Here is a 27,700-nt window from a genome sequence, read left to right as displayed (position 1 = left end):
TAGGGGTAGTGTCAGGACTTATGACAGATGCAACAAGGAAAGAGCTTATTAAATGCAGAATTTCCCTCAAGCCATACCATTCCTCTCTCCTTATTCCTAATTCATTTTGGAATGGTAGTCAGAAGTTCTGACAATAAGAATCTGATTTGTTGGGTGCCTGAGAACTGAAGATAAGTAATAAAACCCACTGAAGTGTTTAAATACAGGAACCAGAGCTCACGGTACAGCAATTAGATGCACTTGGGAAGGCTTTGAACGTGCATGGAACTAATTAGTCTTTGTGGAAGACTGTTATCATAGCACTACTACTCCCAAAACCACTCTAGTTTCTTGACCTGTCAGGTATTGGCACACAATGAACACCAAATATCTGAATACTGTTATGGATATTCTTAATTACCAAATATATTTTAAAATTACTTTTCTATTACAATTGAATAATTATGTCATGAATATAGAAATTAAATATATAAGTATGTAAACAAATGTGAATAAATGAATGCATTAAAAAAAAAACAAAAAACATAATAAAACAGGAACGGTAAATGAAAGCTGGTGATATCAAGACCCAAAAAATGTATACCATACTAGCTGTAATAGCATTTCACCCTAACATAGATTTATAATGGTTCGTTACTACAAATATGCCCACCACACTTTTAAATGGGTCTGAACCTATCTAAAAGATGAATCAGCATAAGCGGGCCGGTTAGGTCCCAATTAAGAATTTGAGGGTGTCTGGTGTGCAGGTACAGAACAGCATCCAGTAAACTTAGTCTTCTTCAGAAGAAACCCAGTTCATCTGTACCAAAACATGCTGGAAACTAGTTCAACAGGTGATAAGCAGGGACAATCAAGAAATTAAATTCAAAACCTTGCTACTACTCCAATCTGAAACATCCCATGCTGGAGGTCATTTATATACTGAAACTGATATGGTAGGGTGCTATGATATCTGTGGTAGTGATTGATTGTTCCCTCTTCGACATTTTTAACTTTCAATGGCAAGAAATATGTTAAACAGATTTACAAACTCATAATTTCTCCATTATTATTATCCCTGTTATTACTGTTATTGTTATTAATTATTTTTCAATTTACATGAACAGCAGAAATGTACCTTGGATTAGTTTAATGAATACTTTTGACAGTACTCTTTGTTTTTCGAGCAAAGATCTGTAAGTCAGACAGAACTACCCATAAGATGTATGTTTGAAGTTTTACTTCTTGACTGATGTTCCTGTGCCTCTGAATGTTCTCTGTATTTAGTAAGGGAAGGCATGGTATTTAGAATGGTAAGGGAAGAGTACAATGGACAATAAATGCCTTTACTATCATAGTTCACTACACGGTTTGACTCAGTAGTACATGAGGCAGACATTATTTCTTCCATAAGGGAGTGATCTGTGGAACAAAGAGTGAGGGAAGAAAAAATTATCTATATTCCTTTTAAAACTAGACTCAATAATTTTATGTGCAATTCTGTTTGTATTTATCATCTTTAAATAACATTGTGCTACAGTTCCAGGCAAACCTCGGCTTGTGATTAGCCACACACAGATGAACACAGCTCTAATTCAGTGGCACCCTCCTGTGGACACCTTTGGGCCGCTACAGGGTTACCGCCTGAAATTTGGTCGCAAGGATGTGGATACATTTACAACCATGGAGTTCTCAGACAAGGAAGATCACTTCACAGCCACAGACATTCATAAAGGAGCTTCTTATGTCTTCAGGCTCTCAGCTAGAAATAAAGTGGGCTTTGGGGAGGAGATGGTTAAAGAGATTTCTGTTCCTGAAGAGGTACCCAGTGGATTTCCCCAAAATCTCCACTCAGAAAGCTCTACTTCTACATCAGTTCAATTAACTTGGCAGATGCCACTCTTGGCAGAGAGAAATGGCATTATCACCAAATACACCGTCTTGTACAGAGATATCAATGTCGCTTACCAGCCAGTTGAACTCCCTGTTGTTCCTGCCGATACCTCTATGACACTTTCTGGCTTAAAACCAGATACCACATATGATGTAAAAGTACGTGCCCACACAAGCAAAGGGCCTGGTCCATATAGTCCAAGTGTCCAGTTCAGGACACTACCCGTGGATCAAGGTAGGATTTGTCTGCTTATGGCGTTGACCTTTAAAGGAGTATCGGTCTTTGGATATCAGAGTTTTTGAAGCTGTAAATAAAACTGACCAGCCCATTCATAAAAATAGTTTCAACAAACACAAAAGGTAAAGTATGTAAATCTTAATATGTTTTGGATGCCTTAGAATTCAGTTGTCCCTTGCCAAGAAAGTTCTGGCTAACATCTTCACAATTTCTTCAGGTAAGGAGAACTTAAATGTTGGGTTGTCACTAGATAAGAGCAAGAGTGAGTTAGGACGTTGTATTAAAGTATGAGCAAACAGGTAGGAGAATTTAATTAATGTTGTTTCTTCGGCCTAAATGCAAAGCTAAAACTCCCAGGTAGCCATGGAAAATCTAAACTACATGATGTTGTTTATATACATTTCCTTTCTTCCAGCAGTGTTTGCAAAAAATTTTCATGTTAAAGCAGTAATGAAGACTTCCGTTTTGCTGTCTTGGGAAATTCCAGAAAACTACAATTCAGCCTTGCCTTTCAAAGTAAGTTGCTTTCTGTTTGTTAGAGAGAAACTGGAGGATGACATTCAGCTGGCTAAGTAGCTTACTGAACATGTAGCTTTTTCTGGTATTGCTGTTTTTAAGAATGCAAACTAAACAGCAATATTGACCCAAGCTGCTAAATTCAGTCCTCTGGCAATTCCTGTTGTCATGGCAGTATTTCCAAGTCAGTCTGATAGTGGTTGTTATTCATGGTATGAACACGTTGCTAATTTGTAGTTCATTGCTACTATATTTTAGACTAGATAGTGAAAAAGGTAATTTTATTTTTATTGTTACTCTTTTCTGTAGTAACTATTAACTGTGTGCTGTGTTCTTCATCTCCTCACATTTGCAATAACACACTTTTGGAGTATAACTCTTCTATTCCACTAACTATAGGATTAGCCAGATAAAGAGACTCAATGTAAATTGCAGTCTGACCTGTCATTACTTCTGTGTGACTCTCCTTCACCTTTTTCATCTCTGGCAGTGGCCAGGAAAGAGCAATATTTTATAAAATAAATATTGCAAAAACCTTTCTGAATATCGAGTATGAATGGAATAAATCAAGGTAACTTTAAGGACACGTTTGCCTTGATATAAATTCTGCGTTCAAGCAAAGCTACTGAATTTGAACAAGTGAAATTGGATTTCAGGAGTGCTTGCTCTACTTTGAATTAATATAGAGTGGTTGTTTTTTTGTTTTTGTTTTTTTCTGCCCATAACAAGCAGTTTAATTGTAGTAGTGAATCTAGTAGTATCTTACAGCCTAAAATGCCCCAAATTTTCTTTTTAAATTTATAGCTAGACTCATTCCTGAATTCAGTGTGACGATATCAGTTGTCTTCCCTGTTAACAAAAAAACACATTTGATTTCTATATTAACTTAGATCCTTTATGATGATGGCAAAATGGTGGTGGAGGTTGATGGACGTGCTACTCAAAAGCTGATCACTAACTTGAAGCCAGAGACATCGTATTCATTTGTGCTGACAAACAGAGGGAATAGTGCTGGAGGTCTTCAGCACAGAGTGACAGCAAAGACTGCACCAGACGTGCTTCGTACTAAGCCAGTCTTCATCGGAAAGACCAACTTAGATGGCATGATAACTGTGGAACTTCCAGAAGTACCATCAAATGAGAATATAAAGTGAGTGAGTGAATGACATTGCATTTATCTCCAGAAAGATGATCATTCTTACTATTCTCCTAATAAAACCTGAACCTGTAGTGGTGGACCAGGGCTTTATTCCTCAAAACAATACAGAATACAGTACTCTGTAGTAGTATTTGGAGTAACAATGTATAAAGGTTTGTTACTCAGCAAAGGACGTAGTAAACTCTGGTTGGAAATATATGGCTAAAGGTTGTTGTGGGAGTGTTCCCATGGGGGTCGACAAGGCCCATGGTTGGTGATAACATCAGACTCTTAATGATGAGGCCATCAGAAATGTAAAGAGTTTAGAGGGAACAAAGAAGGGTGATTAAGGAGATGCCTTGCCATCTCAGGTTGCTTGTTCTCCGGCCGTTAAGGCATGGAAGTTGCTGGGTGTTTGTGGTTGCCAGGCAAAGTTTTTTGACCAACGAATAGTTAGTGGAAAAGTACTGCTGTGGGGCGAATGGTATAAGAAGGGAGCCTGTCCTCAATATGGGGATGCAACAAGGATAATGAAGTTATGCCCTCAATATGAGAGATGAAGTTAGGCCCCCAGAAAGAGAGAGCTGAAGTTATGTCATCAATAAAGTGGTAGCAGTTACTGATCCTAAAAGAACCCTGGTATCAGTGTGGTCCATTACGCCACAGATTGTCCTTTGGCTTCTAGTTGGTTCTTAGAGAATCCTTGCTTTTCTTCATTAATCCAAGATAGTAAACCAAGATAGTAAACCAAGAAGAATTAAGGAAGCCAGTTTTATTTTGAAAGATGTATCCTCCTGAAGAATGGATAACCTGTCAATGGATAATTTTCCAGCTGCAGCAACATGACGTACTAAGTCTGTTATTCTAGAATTATACGGAACTTTAAAGAACTATTACTGCATGTAAATTATTTCAAATAAATTTATTATGAAGGTTTGTTGGTTGGTTGGTTGTTTTATTTTGTTGTTTTTGTTTTTGTTTTTTTCTTTTTAATAAAAAAAATCTCAGGTCTTTTCCACTGGTCCCAGTTTAAAAAATAAATAAATAAATAAATAAATGAAGGGAAGAGAGTTGACTAGAGGTTACTTACATTTTGGAGGAAGGGTGCTGTGGAGACATAGCAGAAATAATCCCTCTTTAGAGCAGGGATTAGAAAGGACAAACAATAAAGTTTTGCCAAGAAAACATGAAGCATAATATAACCAATAAGTGTTATTGCTCTGCCTATAGTGGTTCTTGTTGGTCTATAAAGTTCCCATGTGTAATGTAAAGGAAATGGGGAAGAAAATGAGTGAGTCATTAAAAATCGTTGGGTATTGAACTTGCCATCTCCCTGGTGGATTTTTATTGTTGTCTTTTTAGCAAGGTGTTCCCCTTTTTCATTACTGACTGAGGATTTTGAGGCAGGTGAGGTCATGAAATGAATGACTTTAAAAGGATGAAAAACTGAAGAATGCAGCCATTATCATTAGATTGAATAAGATGTGGTCAGTAAAAAATGCAGATAAGGAAGACTGAAGATGGAATGAGTCAAAAAAGGTTTATGAGGTAGAGTGTTCACAGAGAAAAACATGCCGAGTAGCTGGTTAGACAATAGCAGGAGATGGCAGTGGAAAAAGAACAGCCAATGCCCTTCCTTTTATGTAATGTGAAAAACTGAAAGACACTTGGTGACAGCAGCAAAGATGCATTAAATCAATGGGATTCTATTGTCAATTTTACAAATATGTAGCGTCTCCTCCTATATATATTTCCTAAGGAGATATGATATGGCTTGACACAGAAAAATAAACAATAGAAAGATTGATCTGGCACTGGAAGTAAGCATACCAACACAATTACATACTGAAAAGAAAATACTATCATGTTTAGATACCTGATGTATTTTGGAATAGGTAAGATCTATAGTCTTGTAGAGGAAGAACAATTGTGTGCAATAATTATGCTGACAGTTTTTTGTAGTTCCTCTATGAGTACGTTATATGCTGGTGATTGTATGTATCTTACTATGAAGTACTATTCTTTGGGAATCTTTCAATGTTACTAATTATACTGAAGGTGAAACAGTTAATGGTTTGCTTGGATGGATATATAGGTAAATACTAATGGGATTGAGGGTAATTTTAGAAGAACCTTAGGAATCCTTTAAAGGTGATAGAAGTAATTTTCATTATTTCAGTGTTTTATGGTGGTACAGAGTAAAAATTAGAGCAGAGCTCAGAACACGCTTGGTAAAATGGATCTTTTTTGCTGGTGTCATAACAAGTCAGCAATTTCTTTATTTCTTTATTTTTCTAAAGTATTTTGAGTTAATGAAAAGCAAGTTTTATATTTAAAGGATAGTTCATCTTTCTCTGAATCTGTTCCATCTTTGCAAAGTCTTGGATAAAAACAGTTTTATGTAAGACTTTGGCCTTTGTAGTATCAGTAGATCAAGCAATATGCAAGAAAGCCCTCTGTTCTCTCATTGCCCTCATCATAACAAAAAGCAAACAACAACAATAACAACAAAAAAAAAAACACACCACCACCACCAAGAACAAAACCCACGCTTAAAAATAAATATAAAGCAAATAATAAAACGTCTTTTGTAAGAGATGCTATATTTTCTGGAGTTAGCTAGAAATAACAGAATTTCACAGTCTTTGCAATTTGCAGCACTGTATATATATGGGAACTGTTTCATTTTTCAGCTTGCCGTTGATGTACGTATGCTTTCAGCTTTAAAATACCCTGTATGTGCTGAAAATCTTAGTGGATGATCAAAGTTATGAGTGGGAGGCCTGCATGAAGTGTGAAAGTAACATTTACATGCTCGATGTTCCTTGATTGATAAAAATCTATGAACACTGTGTTAGCTTTTTTTTAAAATAAAAAAAAAGAGAGAGAGAGAAAAGACTGCTGTGCAGTTCATCCAGCAGATGTCTTCAATGTCTGAAAGATATATCAGAGCCAATTATCAAATGTTTTTTGTATGAATTCCTATGAACCTGAAAAACAAAAAGTGTGTAGGTTGTAGTTATTATATACATTAATAAATCATCTTTTGCTAGAAGAAAATAGTCCTAAAGATATGTTTAAGCAAGCTAAAAGAATAAGTTTTTGCCTTCTAGGCAAACATTAATATACTGTAAATCCCTTTGAAACTAAACAAAATGAAGACATGGAATTTTAAGTTAAAATTATGCAATGGAACCACTGTAGAGTGAAACCCTCCCTTTTATGTTGGAAGTGTTTTCATGTTTTGTGGTAGAGGAAAGGATAGTGTTGTAGAAGGAAGTCTAATCTGTCTGATTGCTTGTATGGGTTGATTTTGGAAGAGGATTTTATTTTCTATGAGGTGACTAATTTAGATAAAGTGGTATAGCGGTCTATGGCCAGGTGTAGCTGCTCAGTTATCTGGTTTTGTATTAACACTAATTGGAAAGGAAGATAGTTCAGGAGGTTAATAGTTTCTCCCTTGGAAATACATCAAGGGAGAGATATGACTATAAATACAATTCCCCTGACATATGTTTTCTTTCACTATATTTACAGTAGAGCTGACCGATTGGACTGCTTTTTCCTTCCTCTGGTTTTGGCAAGAATTAGGAGAAATGTAGGTTGCTCTGGCTGAAAGACAGTTTGCACCTATGAAAATCAGGACAAGTAATTATTTGACTAAATTTTAAGTTACAAATAGTGCAGTTTTATTTTTTAGATCTTCTGTTCTGGTTTCTACAGTTACAGTCTTCAGATAACATTTAAATATATGTAAATATTTCAAGTATAAGTGATTGCTAAAAGACACTCTGATTTACAGAAAATAATCAGTATTAACAGACCTATGGCTTCTACATTGTCATGTTTTTGTAGCTTTCGCTTCCACCCTCCAAAGTTAGTATAAAATAGCTGCATACTGCAGCTGTGACCTACTGGCAATAACCAAATAACAGCAGCCATTTATTAGTTGGAACAAGACATTTCAGTTCAAAGTGTTTCAAAATGTCATCAACTAAACTTTCTTCAGATTTGATGATGTTTAGCAAAACATTCCTTCAGCCACCAAGTCTAATAAATCTGCTCCTAAACTACTATTTAGATTGTGTTCTTATCACTTCTGAAAATTTTGTTTGTTTGTTTATTTCTTTTCAGCTTCATAAATAATGGTTTTGGGGAAAGGGAATAGAGAAAACTGTTGAAGAGGGAATCTAAATCTTTGGTACCCTGATTTTGGAGCAGGCAGACCATCTGTGGAGGTGACAGGTGACAGAGGGCTTCCTAGTAGGGAAAGATCCCAGAAAGGATTTTTTGAATCTCATCATCAAGTCAAAATTCAGAACCTCGACCTTGGGGGGATGGGAGGAGGGGGACCGTTGGAACGGGGGAACACAGTCAACAGAGAAGAATTTATGTCTAGAATGTCAGAATTTACTGTATTAAAGAAATTTTAATATTCTAATTTGTATCCTAATTCAACTTTTTTTTTTAAGTCTTGTATTGATTTGTTTATTTATATCCTTTATGTTTGTCTTGGAGTTCACAGTAGGAGAAAGTTTGGCAGCTTTCTGCAACTCTGGCTAATTTAAGATGCTGTAACATCTCTTTCAGAGAAAAAGAGAAATATATTTTTAACTCCAATAGATGTTCGGGAAAAATACTATCTATTTGAAAGAACAGATGGTTGTTCTGAAAACAAGAATTTTTTTTTATTATGGGTACTTTTAGTCTTGTTTTGTTTTATAAAACTATCACAAAAATGTGTAACATTTAAGAAAAATAAATAAATAAAAACCCAAACATTTTTTAAAAATATGCACTCAACTTTAACATCTGGGCTCAACCAGACTTACTCTTAAAGAATAAGAACACAACTGTTAAAGATTGTTTATCATATTGCTACTATAAAGAATACCTGTTTCAGATTTTGCTTAAATCTTGGCAATAGTGTCATTGTACAGCAGTTACAAATCTGTGGTCTACATTTCCCAATTCCAGCACCTCCTGTTGGAGCTCAACCACAAAGAAATTTCTCTAATTTCTAAACATTATTAAGTGTTAGGAATTTAAGCATTTAATACAACAGTTACAAATCCAGATTTTTGTTGCATTTCTGTTAGAGGAAGTAGCTTTAATTAAGAACAGATCATTAAAATGGATTAGTGCCATGCACTGGTATGGGATAAAGACCGTGTATTAAGTTTGTTTAAGCTGAGTTAGTTTTTGATGATTTGTAAGTTAAGTTCCTTTCCTTTAGACTCCTTCATTAACTACTAAAGTTTTTGTCAACAGTGTTTAGTGGGTAAAATGAATAGACATTACAGCAGAAGGTGAACAGGCTGTAAGAAATAGCACACTGAAAGGGAAGAAGATGGTCCATGAGACAATAAAATTATCTTTGGTAATGGAGAGTCAGAGACAAACTTTCTTAATGAGCTTGTTACTGGAAATAGTAACAAGTAACAGTAACAGTGGGGGCAGGGAGCCGGGAGAACAGGGACAAGATATTTTTAGAAAAATGTTTGTGAGGAAAATTTAGGGTATATGTAATTTACAAGTCCTAGCTGTAAAGAGAGCATGTGACTATGACTGAACAAAATACAAAAAAAAAAAAAAGTAGGAAAAGCTGATAGTGAGTGATGCTCAAAAGTAAAGAGAGCGCAGCTGGAATGTATGATATGTCTTCTTTATTTTCTGTTTGTAATAGTATTGGCATCAACAAGCATGATATATTACCCTACCATTCTTATTATACGTGAAAGTCTGGGAAGATAGAATGATAACTGAGCTTTAAATATATGGTAATATGTTCCAATTTAGGGGGTTGGGTTGATTTTTTTTGTTGTTAGGTTTTTTTTGGTTGGTTGGTTTGATTTGTGATTTTTTTTTCCCAATTTGTTGGTGGCACGGCACAAGTGTCCAATACCTTTTGTATTTCAAATGAAATAATAAGTTTCAGTCAACCATGCTAGCGTTTTGAAACATTGTAATTATTTTTTCCTATACATATTTATGTGTTTACATGAAAAGGCAGGTAATCAGTGCCATTTTTTGACAAATATTTTGCACTATTTAAAGAATGTGAATCTTTACAACCATGTTTGGGAGACTGCAATGACATACAATACACAAAACTTTGTTCTCAACACATCACAGGTCTATTGAGCCTCTCTGAACAGACACATAGTCCATTAATTTATCTGTTCCTTCTTTCCTTTTCCTTCACCTTCAGTTTTGTCCTACTGTTTCCTTTGCAGAGGGTATTACATTGTTATTGTGCCTTTGAAGAGGTCTCGTGGAAAATTCATCAAGCCATGGGAAAGTCCAGATGAAATGGAACTAGATGAGGTACTATATGTTTTCATTGTCTTTCTCTCCTTTACTAAGGAAACAATCTTATTAGTAATGTGTGTTTAACTCACCAGCTAAAGTAGTTTTGGTTGTCAGGATGGTTGTCAGGATATTTTTATATTTATATTTGAATTAGCCTATGGGGACTGAAACAAAGTTCAAATTACTTAAATTAGAGGACATTACAGACATAAAGTTGCAATAAAGCACACAGTGTCTGATCTTTGTTAGCATTAATATTTTATTCTTTTTTTCTATTGTAAAGCGTAATGCAAAAGTGCAGGGGGTGAAATGACTTGTCAGCAAAAGCTTAATCACCAGTTATGTGAACTCTAATAAAGGTCTGGTTCATTAGTGGGCTGTTTGCTAAATCTGTAGCAAATTTCAAATTGCAATCTGCAGTGCAATTTAACATTTGACCTTCTTGTGGTGTCTTTACCTGGTTCTCACATACAGTAATGCTGATGATGATAACTTTTACACTATTCTCCTTTCTACTGAGAGTGTGTGTTCAGAAATAAATTAACGAAGTAGGAAAGTACAATAGTGTGTCATTATTTGACACTATAAATTACATTTCTTTACAGAGTGGAAGTATTTTTATCTCAGTGGCAATAATACTAGTAATGAGTTTACCGTTACTGATACTATAAGCAATCCAGGAAGTTTAGAGTCAGGATGCAGTCCAGTCTTCTATTTTACTGAATGACAATGTGTCTTACTCTAACTTTCCTCAATCTATAAATTTGGAATAATATTAGTATTTATCATTGTAAAGTTCTTTTCAGAGTCCCATATTAAAGCCTGTCACAAAAGATGTAGTGTTGCTGCATCTGGCTAGGATTTTCAATCCCATTTGGATACCATGGTAATTTGTACATACAGTATTTCTGCACTTCAAACAGAGGACATGGAAGTCAGGGGTTTTTTTGTTTGTTTGTTTTTTACTCCTAGATAAATGATATTTTGACTGGATTCTATTTGTTCTTCCTTCTTTTGGTGGATTCAGGACATTTATGTTACAGAGATGCTTCACCAAGTACATAGTCAGGAATTCAGGAAGAAAAAGATAGATTATGAGCTCTGGAAGAAGGGGCAGGAAACTCAGAAGGACTGTAGAGTTGTTGTCAAATTGTTCAGGGAGAAGATTAGAGGAGCCAAAGCCCAATTGGAAATCAATTTGGCTAGTGTAGCAAATGACAATAAAAATGCTTTTATAAATACATCAACAGCAAAAGGATGCTGAAGGAGAATCTCCATCCTTTATTGGATGTGAGGGATAAGGTAGTGATGAAAGACGAGGATAAGGCAATGCCACTTAATATCTTTCTTGCCTCAGTCATAATTAGCAAGGCCAATCCAATGTCACATGACATTCAACAAGGCTCCTCATTGCTCTCTACAACCATCTCAATGGAGGTACCAGTTAGTAGGGTGGCAGTCTCTTTTTCTCAGGTGACAAGTGATTAGATGTGAGGAAATGATTCTCACATTTCAACAGTGGAGGTTTAGATTGGACATTAGGAAGAATTTCTTCACAGAGGGGATGATTAAGCATTGGAATGAGTTGCTAAGGGAAGTGGTAGAGTACCAGTCCCTGGAGGTATCTAAGAGATGTGTCGATGTGGCATTAAGGGATGTCGTTTAGTGATGGGACTTGGTAGCTCAGCTTGATGGTTGGACTTGATGATCTTGAAAGTCTTTTTCAACCTATCATTCTGTGATAGATAGATAGTCCTCAATATGCTTCCCAAGATAAAATCACTGCAAAGTGATGATTATCTGCAAGCAATGACACAGCTCTTTTTCCCTCTTCCCATTGACCAATTGGATATTAGTTTCAATATTTGCACCAAAATGTAAGGCAAATAAATATATATTCACCAAACCAACACTGTTGTAGAAAGCTTTTGAAATACAAACAGATTTGTTTCAGTAACCATGAAAAATGTGTGTCAGTCTGTAGTCTTTTTCCTGATTAGAAAAGTCAAAGAAGAAAATATATAGCAATAAGAGAATTCTCAATCAGAAGACATAAAAAGAATTGCTTGAAGGACTACATGGTTCTTATCACCATTGGCTGTTTCATTGGATCCTGTGTTACCTCTTGACCAATTTCATCTACGTTGTCATCCAATTTGATTCAAATGCAGTGTTGATCCATTAACATCTTCCTTTTAAAACAGTTGGATTGTGAATGCCATCAGCTTATAACTGTAGTCCTGAATGACATATAATACAGTTAAACAGTAAACTCAGCTGTCAAGATGCATACAGTAATGGAAAACTGATTTAATATACCACCCACTTCTAAAATTCAAAGACTAGTCACATTCAGCAGCATTAACAGATTGATTATGGGTGCCAGATGACACTGAACTTGTTGTCAATTAAATTATATGGGTCTGTGTTTCTGATTCCTATAGCAAAGGGTCATTTTAATCATCCTGCAAGTTGTGGTGCATTAATCTGTAAGATATTTTGATAAAGAGCATTTATTATTTCAGAAATATTTGGGTCAGGATGGGTTGTTTCCCACTCTAACTGATATAATTGAGACCACATTGTAGAATTAATGGTGGAAGAAATAAGATACGCATTGACTGGAAAATGAAAATTATTTCTGATAAAGAAAAAAAGCCCTTGATATATCTTTCGCAATTGCCCCAGTACAACTACTTAGTAGGGAAAAAAATCAAAAGCACTCAGTGGCTGTATTTCATGCTCACTCACTCAGTTTCTGTTGCTTAAAAGACTGTTCTTCTTCCTGTTTTAGAAAATCATAGAATCATAGAATGGTTTAAGTTGGAAGGGACCTTAAAGATAATCTGGTTTCAACCCCTCTGCCATGGGACTGGACACGTCCCACTAGATCAGGTTTCTCAAAGTCCCATCCAACCTGGCCTTAAACACTTCCAGGGATGGGGCATCCAAAGCTTCTCTGGGCAAATGGTTCCAGTGCTTCACCAGTCTCTGAGTAAAGAATTTCTTCTGAGTACCTGGTCTAATCAGATTAGATCTGATTAATATCTAAAGTGATCTCTTTTACTTTAAAACCATTACACCTTGTCCTATCACTACGCTCCCTAAAGCGTGGTGATAGAGTCCCTCTCCAGCTTTCCTGTAGGCTGTCTTTAAGTATTGTAAGGCTGCAATGAGGTCTCCCTGGAGCCTTCTCTTCTTCAGGCAGAACAACCCCAACTCTCTCAGCCTATCTTCATAGGAGAGGTGTTCCAGCCCTCTGATCATCCTTGTGGCCCTGGACCCACTCTAATAGGTCTAAGTTTCTTTTACGCTTTGGACCTCAGAGCTGAACACAGTACACCTGGGGGCATTTCACAAGACCTCACCTTAGTGACTTTACCAGTTGGAACACTAATGTATCGAACTTCAAGTCAAATGGACTATAGCAGAAGCAAGTCTGTTGATTTCTGGTTATTCCTCCCTGCTTGATAGAAGACATATAGAAATATAGAATCATAGAACAGCCCAAGTTGGAAGGGACCCACAAGGATCATCAAGTCCAACTCTTGGCACCACACAGGTCTACCCAAAGTTTAGACCATGTGACTAAGAGCACAGTCCAAATGCTTCTTAAACTCCAATAGGCTTGGTGCCATGACTATATCCCTGGGGAGCCTATTGCAGTGCATGACAACATATTCTGATATTAAAAACAAGATAAAAAACTCAGCGGATTTCTTCCACTTCTTCTTTCTTGGAGTAATAGTTATTACTCCAAACATTCTCCTCCAAAGCAGTTGTTACAGGAGTTTTTTACACCTACCTTATTCTAGTGACACATTTTAATCAGAGACAACAAACACGTGAAAGTATTGGCCCAATAAATAAATTCAGAAGGAAAAGAAAGTAAATAAACAAAACAAACAAACAAAACCACACACACACACAAATAAACAACCACACAACTGTCTGAGCAAACTAGTTCCCAAGGATCAACTGAAGATCCTTGTGCGTGGTGGTTTTAGTACAATCTCAGATATCTGGCTAGTGTCAGAAAGGGTTGGGCAGCAGATTTTTCCAATGTATATTTCAAATGCTTTGGTTAGATCACCTGAAGAAAAATCTTAGCTGAAAACACAATTCTGGAGTGTTAGCTCCACTGCATAACTGACTAGTCAAAAAGTCCACCCTTACTGCACATACTTAATCTTCCTGGTTTCCTTGAGTCTTGATTCTTGAAAGAAACTAAGAGAAATGCAGAATCTTAAAAGAGGAGAAAATGTATTAGGTATTGTGCATCTGAAAATAACTATTTGAGATACAATCCTTTTTTAGTAACTCAAAATTTCACTTCATGTCTTTGAATAGGTGTCATGCGAATGAATGAAATATAAACAAAATATTATGAACTGCAGACAGATTACCAAGTAGGATTACTTTAGATTTGTAAGCAATAAAAACTGAATATAAGCTTGCATGTTAAGTCCTAAAATGATTTAATAATTTCAGTGAAGTTCTGATATAAAGTACCACAGGGGATATATGTGCAGGTAATGATATTTGGCAGCAACCTCATCTATATATGAAATATGAATGAGGTCACAGGTTCACTTGAGGTCTATTCAGTCATGTGTAATCAATGTCACAGATGAATTTTTTTATCTCCACACAAACACGCGTAAGTTTATCTGGCCTGAGGTGATGGATAACCACCTTTGAAAAATTTGCCAGTTACACGCATTTTGTTTGACACAAGCTACTTAGCTTTTAGCATTCATAGCCAAAATTCACTTTCTGATCATTTTGCCCACGGTAACAGTGTACTTAAGCATTGCCTATCTGTTAAATATATGTACTTTTTATTACTAATAAAAAGGCAAGAAATAAATGTTTTTCTTCTCCTTTCCATCTCAATCTAATTTTGGTTGAAGTATTCTCATAGTATTCTGATATTTTACAATGAGTTATTTAAAACCTAAGCTGTAAATATGGTGTGATCTGGAAATACGAGATAAAGAATTTTTCTGAGGTAGCCATACAAATGACTTTAAATTCCAGGGGATAGCATACCCATAAATTGAAATAACACTTGTTATCTTCAGGGATGACTCAAGCCATGTACATCCCTTCCTACAACAGTCCTTACAGCTACTGACTTCCTGTTAGTATTAATAACACATCATTATTTTCTGAACATATACCCTTGTGTTTCAGCAGACTTCAGGGTAGTTTGTGCTCTTCCTTCTTTCTAAAAGATTCTTCATACAAGTATACTTTTAAGGGCTGTGGCAACCTGGAAGAATCTTCATTGGTATCTGTCTCACATTCTGCCATCAGTAACTTTACCCATGATGTAGGAAGCTACCTACAGATAGAGAGAGACACCTTCAATAAAACAACTAAATGAAAATCTTCTTAATATTACAGTTTTCTTCAGCCATTGCTTTTTTACCATTCATTTACTGTAGCTGCTAATGAAACTGTTTGAGTGAAGGAGAAGTATGGACCGCTGATTGTAATAGAGTCCTTCAGTGATGAATAATGATTTCTAACCTCAAATTTTGGCAAGTTCTTTTTTTTTGCTCAGGGGATCCATTTCAGTGTACAAGTTTTTGTGTTGGAGCAAGGGATTTGACAAAGTTAAATGGGTGGAAAATCTTTGCGACAGAGAACAGACACAGCATTAGAGCTGGAATGTAGCTGACTGCATAGAGTCATCTAAATGCCCCCAGTTGAGGAAGGCTGAATTCAAGTACAGATTACTTCCATGTCTGTAATTCCATTACTGCCCATGTTTGAAACAATGAGAAGGAATGATAAAGAAATCAGCATTAAAAGCTTCTATTTTAATAGCAAAGTGTATAGTAGATTGTTTTATCTACATCAGAATTATTAATTGGGTAATTGAAAAACACAAGATCCCATGTGGGGAAGGGAAGAAGCTAGCTAAGCTAGGCCCTAAGACTGAAAAGAGGCAAGAGAGAGCTTCCCTGACTAAGCATATTCCTTAAAATGAAAATATACAGTGGAAATTACATTTTAATCTCTTTTTTATTGACCTCTGAATTAGTGATGGAGATTAGTCTCCTCCTCCTAACAAAGAAATGAGTATTATTATTTCATTATGACTGTTTGTGTGCTGAAAAAACCTAAAAAAACTATGACCTTGGAAAATTGTATGATTACAGCCTGAGTCTGCAGGACACTGCATAAGTTTCATAAGTGAAAAGCAGTAGAGCAGCCTTAGAAGTCATCACTAATCACCCAGGAAAATTTCAGGCACATTGTAAAATCAGATTAATATTTGTTGTATGCCAGTATATCTTAAGTGATAAAGGGTATTGAATAAGCATTTGTCTGATTTAATAAGCAGTTCATCAATGAATTATACCTGCAGTTCATCAATGAATTATAGCTGCAGTTCTTTCATTAATTAATATATGCTTTGCAAGTTTGAGCCTAGCATTTAATCTCATTGTAAGTATGCTAATGTACATTTTAGCTTTGTTAATCAGAAGAAATGTTTAGCAATACAAAGAAAAAATACACTTTGAAAGTCGGAATAAAAGTGTAAAATTTGAAGTATAACTGTGTATGGTAAGGTGGTAGATAAAATTTCCTAGTCTAGCAGTAGAAAAGAGGTCTTAGGGTTCATGGATCCTTTTATTTATTTATTGACAAATGAAATGGCAGTCATTTTCAGATTTGGAATAGAGGATATGTTTACCTATCATCCCCCAAAACTGCAATTCACTTACTATTTGTGAAGTAAATTGGAAAGCAATCTTTTACTGAGATTTTTAGAAATGTACTATTTCCGAAGTGCTTGATGATCTTCATGACAACTGTTAGAGAGAGATTTCTGCATATTATTATTAAATAAAAGGTATCAGCATATGTTTATTTATGATTTACTTCTTCAAGTACTTCAACTGCTAGTTGACACTTATTAGTCTGCATTTCAGAATTAACAGAAAAAGATAAAAATAGGTATTATACATTATTTTTCAATAATTGGGATATTTTTCAACTTTGTGTTTTTTATTTGAGGTTTTTAAATAATGACAGCATATGACTTAATAAGTTTCATTGTATTGAACTGGGAAATAAGAAAGTACCTTTCATATTCATATGGAGGGAGAAAATATTATTGGTTGACTTCATATGCATATGTATATATGTACACATATATAGAAAGAGAAAATATACATATAACTCTCTTCAGAGAAAATATATTACTTTATTATATTTTATGTATTTATTTATTCATTTAGTTACCCCCAAAACAATATCAGACACTGAAAATTAATTTAGTTGTCCTGTGCTTATAGTATGGGCAGTACAATTACTACATTGTATCTTAACAAGGATGGCAAGGAAGATTTTGCCAGAACTGATTTAGTGATATATCTATCGCGTTACATTTTCTCCTTGTATTGTCAATAAGTTACCTTAAAACTGTTTACTGTTCTTGCTTTCTCTCTCTTTTTTCCCTTCTCTTGCTTGTAAAGCTGCTTAAGGAGATAGCTAGGAAACGCAGAAGCATTCGTTTTGGGAGGGAAGTTGAACTAAAGCCATATATTGCAGCTCACTTTGAAGTTCTTCCCACGGAATTCACATTGGGGGATAAGAAGCATTATGGTGGCTTTGAGAATAAGCAACTGCAAAGTGGTCAAGAATATGTCTTCTTTGTCTTGGCTGTAATGGAGCACTCAGAATCTGTAAGTTAATAACTATTTTTTAGACCCCAAATTACCTTCTCACAATCATCAAAACATTTCTTCAGTTTTTAGTCCACTTTCCAAACACAAGTTTTTTTTAAACATCTCTAAAGTGTTTCTTGGCTGATTTCCAGCTAAGTCCTTGAACTCACCTATGCTGTATGCACCTTGATGTGTTAGTTCTGTGTGTAACTGAAAGCTAAGAATCACCTTTTATTAGCTGTGCTGTGATCCTTTGCAAATTACATTCTCTGCTGTTTGAGATCATTGGCACAGGTTCTGAGGCATGAACTCCACAGCAGCATCTTTCTCAATGTCTTTGAAAAATAGTTCCTTTGTTGCCTTAAGACTGCCATTGAAAAGTGGTGTTGGATATGCAGGATTCTTGGAAAGATTAGTTGAACTGGAGACATACACAGTACCTCTCTTTAGGTACAGTAATTTCCTAACAACTTCATCAGTGAATTGTTAGAAAGTAAGAAAATAATTCAAGGAAAATTCCTGAGGTGAGCAAAATAATGAGTTGTCATCTCTCTTCATGTAATTCATCTTGTTCTGATGTCCCTTTATGCTCGAGTTAATCTAACTGCATGTAATCTAGTAAGAGAGAGAGAGACAGAGAGAGAGAGAACTGTTGCAATACACATTAATATTTGAACATGCAGTTTGGTGTAACATGGTATCTTTCTAATTGGTTCCTAAACCTGACAGGTACATTTGCTTGCTCATCCACTTGAAACTATTGCACCAATAATTTGAATTCTAGTCAAATGCTTCCAATATGCAATCCTACAATTGCTTTCTGATGTCAACAGAGTTTACTTAATTATACACCATGAGGAAGTAGCTTCAAATTGTATACTTTTGGATACATAATTTTATTTGTAAAGAAAATAAGTGCTTCCTGGAATCTCTAATATAATCATAAGTTCTTCACTTGCTTTTAGACAGTGGCTGTGAGACGGAGAATTCTGAATGTGCTGCATCAGAAAGGTTCAAAACAGAGATACTAGTCACTTTTGGGCTATGAATGTAAACGGAAATTAAAAGCAAAATCCAGTTTATTGGAGAACAGGTAGTAAGTGCTCAAACTGGTATCCCTCTGTAGCATTTTTTTCTGGTTGCTCCGAAGGCAGAGGCTATATACAAAGTGTGTTTTATTGTAGCAGTTTTTTCCTATCTTTCACCATTCAGTTTGCAAGTTTATGAACCACCTAGCTTGAAGAAAAATAGCAGTTTTTTGTCGCTTTGTTCATTGCATCGTTACTTTGTATAATTACTTTGTATTTTAGATCTGGAATACCTATTATTTTAAATGCATCTCATTTGTTGTTAAGCAAGATTTATTTTATTTGTATAGACCATGTATGCAACCAGCCCATATTCCGATCCTGTTGTGTCAATGGATCTTGATCCTCAACCAATTACAGATGAGGAAGAAGGCTTGATCTGGGTTGTAGGACCAGTTCTTGCAGTGGTGTTTATCATCTGTATTGTTATAGCTATACTTCTTTATAAAAGGTAAGTTTACCTTTTAGTGTTCTTACCATATGTATAGCCTTCTGATATGTTGACCATTTTATAGGGCTGTTCCACGCTACATTATTTGTACTACAATTGTAACTGTGATTGTGTCAGGGTATTGTTGTATTTATTAATGGTTCCCAGACCACTGCAGATATTTTAGTAGATTTCTGACTGAAAGCTTCCAATAATTACAGCTATGTGAGTATATTTTTCTCCTGAAGTCACTCTACTACCATTTCTGCATTTAAATGTTTTTTTTTTTTTTCTTTTCCATTTTGCATATGTTTGTGGAGAAAATGTTCTTGGATATAAATATGTACAGATTCACATATTTGACTTTTTAGAACTTATTTTTAGAAGTGTAATAGTAATACATTAAGGATTACATTCAGCCTGATGTTAAACATGATTTTCATCTCCACTCAAGTAATCTGAATTTTCATTTTTGACAGTTGGCCTTAATTTTTTAGTATATCTTTTTGAATTTGAAGCTGTGGACTGAGAGATTAAAGAAATATCAGTGGCTGTTTTCTACTAATCTTGCAATCTGATCAAAATTCACTTACACTTCTTTCACTGTGCATGACACAGATGTAGTTTTGATATTACTCAAAGGACTTTCCTTAGCCTTGCAATGTACGAAATGAAAACTGTATGATACGTTAATTTATGCATAGCAGCCTTTTACAGTGTAAATGAGTTCAAAGGGGTCAATACTGAATAAAAACCACAAAGTTGATTTAATATTTAGAGTTTGTGCCTTGTACATTTTTGAAGCATATTGATAAAGAGTAATTTGGAAATAGTATAAAGATCCTGTGACCCTGTCTTTGGTAGGTGGAAGGGTGCATTATGGGTAATTTCCATAAATGGAGTATGTATTCTAAAACTAATGGCTATGATGCTATCAGCTGCTTATAAATATTTAAATTCTGCTGCCCTGTACGCTTTTTCTGCCCTAAGTGTATGGAGTCAAATGCCTCTGAAATTGTGTATAAAGAGTTGTCTTCAGGTTTTGGAAAGTGAAACTCTGTATTCAACAGTGGGAGGAAAAAAAAAAAAAGAACCTAGTCCAGAGGCAACCTTAGCTTTGAATTCCAAACAGATATATATTTATAAGACTGTTTTTTAGGGTTGCAATCAGGCAGAAGCATAGGAGACATTTTGCTGTTTGCAGATATTACATTGTCCTGAAGGTTTCTATTAATGCCTACTCTCCCAGCCAATCTAATTAATTAAACAGCAATGAACCTTCTATTTGTGCCAGTCTGTCACTTCAAAAATTGGTCATTTGAGACATACTAAAAGTGAAATACTACTTACTTCTGATTATTTTGGAGTATTAAAAGTAAAACTTCTACTTCCTGCAAAACAATGGCATATAAAGCGGATGTGTAAATGTTTCTGGAAATATTGATTGAATTTATAGAACTACAATAAAAAACTTCAATTCTTCTGCTGAAAAATTATAAGCATATTGCACAAATGAGCAGGTAGAATTCATTCATAGGTAGTGTGAAGAGAATGTCATGAATAGAAAATAGGGGACATTTTCCAACTGTTATTTACTACTTGTACTAGAACTGTTCAGTCAAATTTCCATATGTATTTATTTATTTTTCTGTTTTCAGCTCTAAGCTGAAAATTGATAAACTGCACCATTCTAGGAAATTAATTCTGAGAAATTATGATTGTAGTTTTACCAGTCAATGGTCAACTCTGCTAAAATAACTTGACTCTGTAATTACAAGGGAACAATCTAAACTGTTATCAGTCAAGGTAATAGCATTATGTTCTAACATTCACAATAGTACACTATCCATTCGTGGTTAAATAATCCTGCCTTTTATAACATTACTTTGAATTTGTAGTGATTAAACCTTGCAGGGACACAAGACAGGTAAAAAAGTGGTGGGAAAGGTTATCAAGGTACCTTTCACTTCTGGATTTAGGCTTGAAGAAGACAGTTTTTCATATGTTGTTGTGATGAGTAATTTAGACACATTTAAGCAAATTCATACAAAAATCCCTATTAAGAGATTACAATGAAAAAAAATGAATTAGGATTCAAACATTCCTTTTTTATTAGTGGGTCCCAGTCCCTTAACTATTTTCTACTAGTTAAGACAGGCTGACCATGAGACATGATATTCTGAAGGGAGCATAAAGTGACACGTTAACAAATCTGAATTGCTTCACTAAACTGAATGAAGGGATAAAGTAAATAAGAATATAAGATTTTGTAAGTGTATCTGTACAATTTGTTTCAGAGTTTAGCAGGGAGACAGGAAGAGTGATACGCAACAATGGGTCAGTGCAGGAATAACACTATATATAATGGAGATGCTGTATTTGATCTAGAGAAGACATTCCCATGGAGATAATTTCAGAATTTTTCTGTTGAAGAAATGACAAAATAGTCATAATATTACCATTTTAATTAGATTAAACGAGTTTTTGTTTGTTTCTTTTGTTTTGTGTGTGTGTGGCTTTTTTTCCTTTTTTTTTTTTAATTATAGCTAGGTCTTTCAAATATGTCAGTGTCATAAGGCATCTAAATCATAAAGGAAAGCAACACTAAAGAAACTGGTGGAATTTTTTTAAGTCAAATCAGCTTCTTCTAATGATAAACTGCTTAGCAAGTTCATTCTCAATAGGTTTTGTAAAAATCAACAGAATTTAAAATTTTATAAAGAAATCAGCTATGTAACTGGAGAATTACTAAAGTTCAATGTAACCAATATTAGAAATCTGAATAAGAAGTATTTTTCCACCTCAATGAGAACACAAAGAGAACTGTAGCTATCCTCCATTCTAAAATGAGACAGAAACAGAGCAAGCTTTTGTTTTTAAGGGCCTTACACGAATCTTATATTTCTGAAAAAGAAGGAATATGTAATAGAATATTTTTTCATAGATCATGCAGTCTGGATGTAGACAACCAGAGCTTGATAACTTTATGTCTGTAGATCAGCAATAATTGGGCAAGATAGCAGGGATGTTTAACACTTTTGAAACAACAGCCAAAATTATTTTTTGTATGAACTATGTTGGAGGGAATTATTGTGTCTATAAAACTTGGACTGTTTTGAAAAAAGAAAAAAAAAAAAAGTTCCAGTAAGAAGTAAGAAAATGAGAAATTTCCATGTCTACAGGAATTTCTCAAAATACATTTCTGGAATGTATAGGGGCATAACTGCAACAGATATGATTGGTAGAGAGGAAAATAAAGGTCAAAGAACATCCGCCTAATCCATGACAGCATGTGTGAAAAATACTGAAATAGAGAAAATAAGGTCAAGGGATGTGGCAACGTGAAGAAGATGCCCGGGAAATGACCATATTTTTTGAAGTGCAAAGGGTAGTAACTGAAATAATGATGGACTGTGTTTAATTCCCTTTGTCAGTAGAAGCCTTTATGAAAAAAAAATAATGAATTTTTTATATCATGATTTACAATACTGATTTTACATTTTAGTTTCAGTCAGAGAGAAAAGATGACTGCAGTTTCTAAAGGAATAATTTTAAGGGGAGAAGTCTTGCCCTCATTTAAAGCTTATGTTATTGCAGAAAGCGTGGATAATTTGCCTGGGTTGGTGTGAAGCAAATTTAAGTTGCCCAAAGACTAGAAATGCCTGAGTGAACCCTTTATAATTTATTGGTCAGTTTATACAAAGGTTGTTGCCTCTACATTTACTCTTCTTCAAAGCTCAAAGCAAAGATGTGGCATAGAAAGATTTTTTGATTATGTATCAGAATAAAGCCAAAAGTTCATTGCAGCTTAGTACTTTACAGTAATAGAGGGGGAAATTTCTTTTGTAAATAGGTATATAATTACTTTTTGTAAAAAGGTATTTCAAAAAATAGCTTTTGTTCTCATTGGATACAGATGCAATATAATATCCAGCATTACTGCAGGTGATTAATGTACTGTATGCAAAAATGCTCATAGACTCACAGAACCACAGAGCCACATCTGGAGATTGTCTGTTCTCACCCCTGCTCAGAACATGGTCAGCTACAGCAGGTTTCTTAGGGTTCAGGTGAGTTTCAGTATCTCTAAGGATGGAAACTCTTTGAACAGTCTGATCCATTGTTCAACTACCCTTTCACAGTTAAAAAAAAAAAAAAAAAAAAAAAAAAACCACAACTTTTTCCTAAGTTGCGGTTTAATTTCCTGTCTTTCTGGAATTGATATCTTGGCAAAGTGAGCTGGATTGGCCAGTGACCAGTACAGTATTCTCTGACATTGAAACAATGATACCACCCTGAAGTCTTAGTGAAGGAAGAAAATAATTTTGGGCAGGTCTTTTACCAGTCAGATTTAAATCTAAACAATCAGATGTAGGGATCAGAATAAATTAATTAAATGTCACTTCCCTTTTCATCACGTTATTGTGCTCAAGAAAATATATTTTTCACTGGTTCAAGTATGGAGTAAAATATAAAATAGTAAGATTTATATGCAAAATCTCAAAGAAAGATGGACACTTAACCAGATATAGAGATGGTGCAGAATTCTAGTCTCCTCTAGAGGTAATGCATGTTATGAGAACTGGTAATTTGAGTCACCATCTATTTCCCAAGATGGTTTTCATAAAGCACTGCCATGCTGCAATGCACAGCATATGCAAACACACAGTAAATCCTTTCAATTCACTTTTGAGTGTGTGACACATATTCAATTACAGGGGATTTAGATATCTAGAAACCCAGCTAAAGAACTCTAGAAATTTTGGGGGATATCTCAGGAACTGGCAAACAAAAAAGAGAGTGTGTATGCCCCTAAAGTATCCTTTCATGCTTTTTTTTTTTTTTTCCCTGTAATATTTGAGTTTCTTTGGTTGTTCGTATTGTATTTAAGAAATCACAAGCTTTCTAATTTCAACCTTTCACTGATAAAGAGCAAAATGTTCCTCATTCTAGATGTTTCCTGGATCAGTGTTGTTTGTGGGGTGTTTTTTCATTTTTAGAGAAAAGAAATGAAAGCTCTTTTGACAGGTTTTGTGTTATTTGCTCTTATAAAGTACAGCTTTTTTGATTTAGTTCAGAATGCAGGAGCCAAAGCTTGAACCTTTTGGACATAGTGAACTTGAGGACTCTGAGTCTTGAAATATAAGAAGAAAAATGCTTCTAAGGGGAAAAAAAACAAAAGTTGAGCAAAGAAATGAGGATGGGAGAATCTTAAGTGATGGTCATAGAATCTTAGAATTATTTAGGTTGGAAAAGACCTTCAAGATCATCAAGTCCAACCATGAAGCTGAGCTACCAAGTCCCATCACTAAACCATGTCCCTTAGCACCACGTTGACACATCTCTTAAATACCTCCAGGGACAAGTACTCTAACACTTCACTTGGCAGCTCATTCCAATGCTTAATCACCCTCTCTGTGCAGAAACTTTTCCTAATGTCCAATATAAACCTCCACTGTTGAAATGTGAGAGCCATTTCTTCACATCCAATCACTTGCCGCCTGAGAGAGGGGACCACCACCCTCCTCAATACTACCTGCATTCTAGTAGTTGTAGAGAGCAATGAGGTCTGCCCCCTCAGCCTCTTCTTCTCTGGGCTAAACAGCCCCAGCTCCTTCAACTGCTCCTCATAACACTTGTCACAGAATCTCAGAATCATTTAAGTTGGAAGAAACCTCCAAGATCACCTAGTCTAACCTCTGACCTAACACTAACAAGTCCTCCAGTAAACCATATCACTAAGCTCTACATCTAAACGTCTTTTAAGTATCTCCAGGGGTGGTGACTCAACCACTTCCCTGGGAAGCCCATTCCAATGCCTAACAACCCTTTCAGTAAATAATTTTTTTCCTAATATCCAACCTAAACCTCCCCTGGTGCAACTTTAGCCCATTCCCCCTCGTCCTATCATAGAATCATAGAATATCCCGAGTTGGAAGGGACCCATAAGGATCATCGAGTCCAACTCCTGGCACCACACAGATCTACCCAAAAGTTTAGACCATGTGACGAAGTGCACAGTCCGCTTCTTAAATTCAGACAGGCTTGGTGCAGTGACTACTTCCCTGGGGAGCCTGTTCCAGTGTGCAACCACCCTCTCGGTGAAGAACCTCTTCCTGATGTCCAGCCTAAACCTCCCCTGCTCCAGCTTAACACCGTTCCCATGGGTGCTATCACTGGTGATTACAGAGAATAGGTCAGCGCCTGCCTCTCCACTCCCCCTCGCGAGGAAGTTGTAGACTGCAATGAGGTCTCCCCTCAGCCTCCTCTTCTCCAGGCTGAACAGGCCAAGTGATCTCAGCTGCTCCTCATAGGTCTTCCCCTCTAGGCCCTTCACCATCTTCATTGCCCTTCTCTGGACACTCTCCAACAGTTGAATGTCCTTTTTGTACTGTGGTGCCCAGAACTGCACACAGTAGTCGAGGTGAGGCCGCACCAGCGCAGAGTAGAGCGGGACAATCACTTCCCTTGACTGACTAGCAATGCCATGCTTAATGCATCCGAGGATACAGTTGGTCCTCCTGGCTGCCAGGGCACACTGCTGGCTCACATTCAACTTGCTGTCAACCACAACCCCCAGATCCCTCTCTGCGGGGCTGCTCTCCAGCATCTCATCACCCAGTCTGTACGTATAGCCAGGGTTGCCCCATCCCAGGTGCAGGACCCGACACTTGCTTTTGTTAAACTTTGTGTGATTGGTGATCGCCCAGCTCACCAATCTGTCCAGATCTCTCTGCAGGGCCTTTCCACTGTCATCTGAGTCCACAACTCCTCCAAGTTTGGTGTTGTTGGCAAATTTTCTCAGAACACTTTCTAGTCCTACATCCAAATTGTTTATGAAAACATTGAAGAGGACTGGCCCTAAAATGGAGCCTGGAGGAACCCCACTAGTGACCATCCGCCATCCTGATGTGGCCCCATTTACCACAATCCTTTGAGCCCTGCCTATCAGCCAATTGCTCACCCATCGTATGATGTTTTTGTTTAGTTGTATGCTGGACATTTTGTCCAGTAGGATCCTATGGGAAACCGTGTCACAAGCTTTGCTGAAGTCCAAAAAGATCACATCTGCTGCTTTCCCTTGGTCGACTAGATGGGTGATCTTATCCTAAAAGGAAATCAGATTTGTTAAGCAAGACCTACCCCTCACGAACCCGTGTTGGCTGGGACCAATGACTGCATTGTCCCCCAGGTGCGCTTCAATAACTTCAAGGATCATCTTCTCCATAATTTTACCAGGCTCTGATGTGAGACTGACAGGCCTGTAATTGCTAGGGACTTCTTTCTTGCCCTTCTTGAAAATTGGCACAATGTTTGCCAGCTTCCAGTCTACTGGGACCTCTCTAGATTCCCAAGTTCGTTGAAAAACAATTGAGAGAGGTCCCGCGATGATGTCAGCCAGCTCTTTAAGCACCCTGGGATGAATCCCATCCAGACCCATGGACTTGTATGGGTCCAGGTGGAGCAAGAAATCCCGCACACATTCAGGGGACATGGCACCTGGGAGAACAGACCAATCCCACCTTGCTACAGCCTCCTTTAAGGTACCTGTAGAGAGCAATAAGGTCGCCCCTGAGCCTCCTCTTCTCCAGGCTGAACAACCCCAGCTCCCTCAGCCGCTCCTCATAAGGCTTGTTCTCCAGACCCCTCACCAGCTTCGTAGCCCTTCTCTGGACTTGCTCTAGCACCTCGATGTCCTTCTTGTAGTGAGGAGCCCAAACTGAACTGAAAAAAAAAATGAACACAGTACTCGAGGTGCAACCTTACCAAAGCCGAGTACAGGGGGACTTGTCTTCCAGTCCCTTTGCCATTTTTGTTGCTCTTCTCTGCGTGCACAGACAGAAAAAACAGTTCAGTAGAACGTCTTGTGGTGAAGGGCCCAAAACTGAACACAGTGCTTGAGGTGCAGTCTCACCCATGCAGCATACCCTTGTATGTAATCACCTTCCTAGTCCTGCTGGCTATGTTACTTCTGCTGTGGCCTTCTTGGCTACCTAGGCACTTTGCTGGCTCATGTTCAGCCCTCTATTGGCCAGTACCACCAGATTCTTTTCTACCAGGCAGCTTTCCAGCCACTCTTCCCCAAACCTATAATGCTGCATCAGGTTGTTGTGACCCAACCTCAGGACCTGGCATGGAGCCTTGTTCAATGTCATGTGACTGGACTCAGCCCATAGACTTATCCTATCCAGATCCCTCTGCAGAGTTTTCCCACCCTCAAGCAGACCAACAGTCCCACCTAACAGTATCGTTTGCATGTTTACTGAGGGTGCACTCTATCCCCTCATCCAGATCACTGATCAAAATGTTAAACAAAACTGGCCCCAATACTGAGCCCTGGGGGATGCAACTGGTGATCATCTGCCAACTGAACAGTCTGTAAAGACTGTGAAAGTCTATAAAGACTTTTTTTTTACA

The 27,700-nt window shown here is 36.6% G+C and overlaps 1 protein-coding gene across 44 annotated transcripts in view; it reads left to right on the top strand.

The window, feature by feature from the left end:
* PTPRD (protein tyrosine phosphatase receptor type D) overlaps window positions 1-27,700 on the top strand; it is a 411,363-nt gene that overhangs the window by 280,599 nt on the left and 103,064 nt on the right. For 20 of the 44 annotated variants that reach the window (XM_040541837.1, XM_040541861.1, XM_040541832.1 and 17 more), the window contains 6 exons: window positions 1,523-2,110; window positions 2,529-2,629; window positions 3,520-3,779; window positions 10,004-10,094; window positions 17,573-17,782; window positions 19,143-19,303. In XM_040541837.1, the coding sequence (XP_040397771.1) occupies window positions 1,523-2,110; window positions 2,529-2,629; window positions 3,520-3,779; window positions 10,004-10,094; window positions 17,573-17,782; window positions 19,143-19,303 (1,411 nt within the window). The remainder of the gene's footprint in view (window positions 1-1,522; window positions 2,111-2,528; window positions 2,630-3,519; window positions 3,780-10,003; window positions 10,095-17,572; window positions 17,783-19,142; window positions 19,304-27,700) is intronic. The other 24 variants (XM_040541835.1, XM_040541860.1, XM_040541856.1 and 21 more) reach the window with 2 other exon arrangements.

The sequence above is a fragment of the Cygnus olor genome, chromosome Z, assembly GCF_009769625.2.
Source record: "Cygnus olor isolate bCygOlo1 chromosome Z, bCygOlo1.pri.v2, whole genome shotgun sequence".
NCBI lineage: Eukaryota > Metazoa > Chordata > Aves > Anseriformes > Anatidae > Cygnus > Cygnus olor.
The sequence above is the reverse complement of the archived record's forward strand: the minus strand, read 5'-3'. Positions and strand labels throughout refer to the sequence as shown.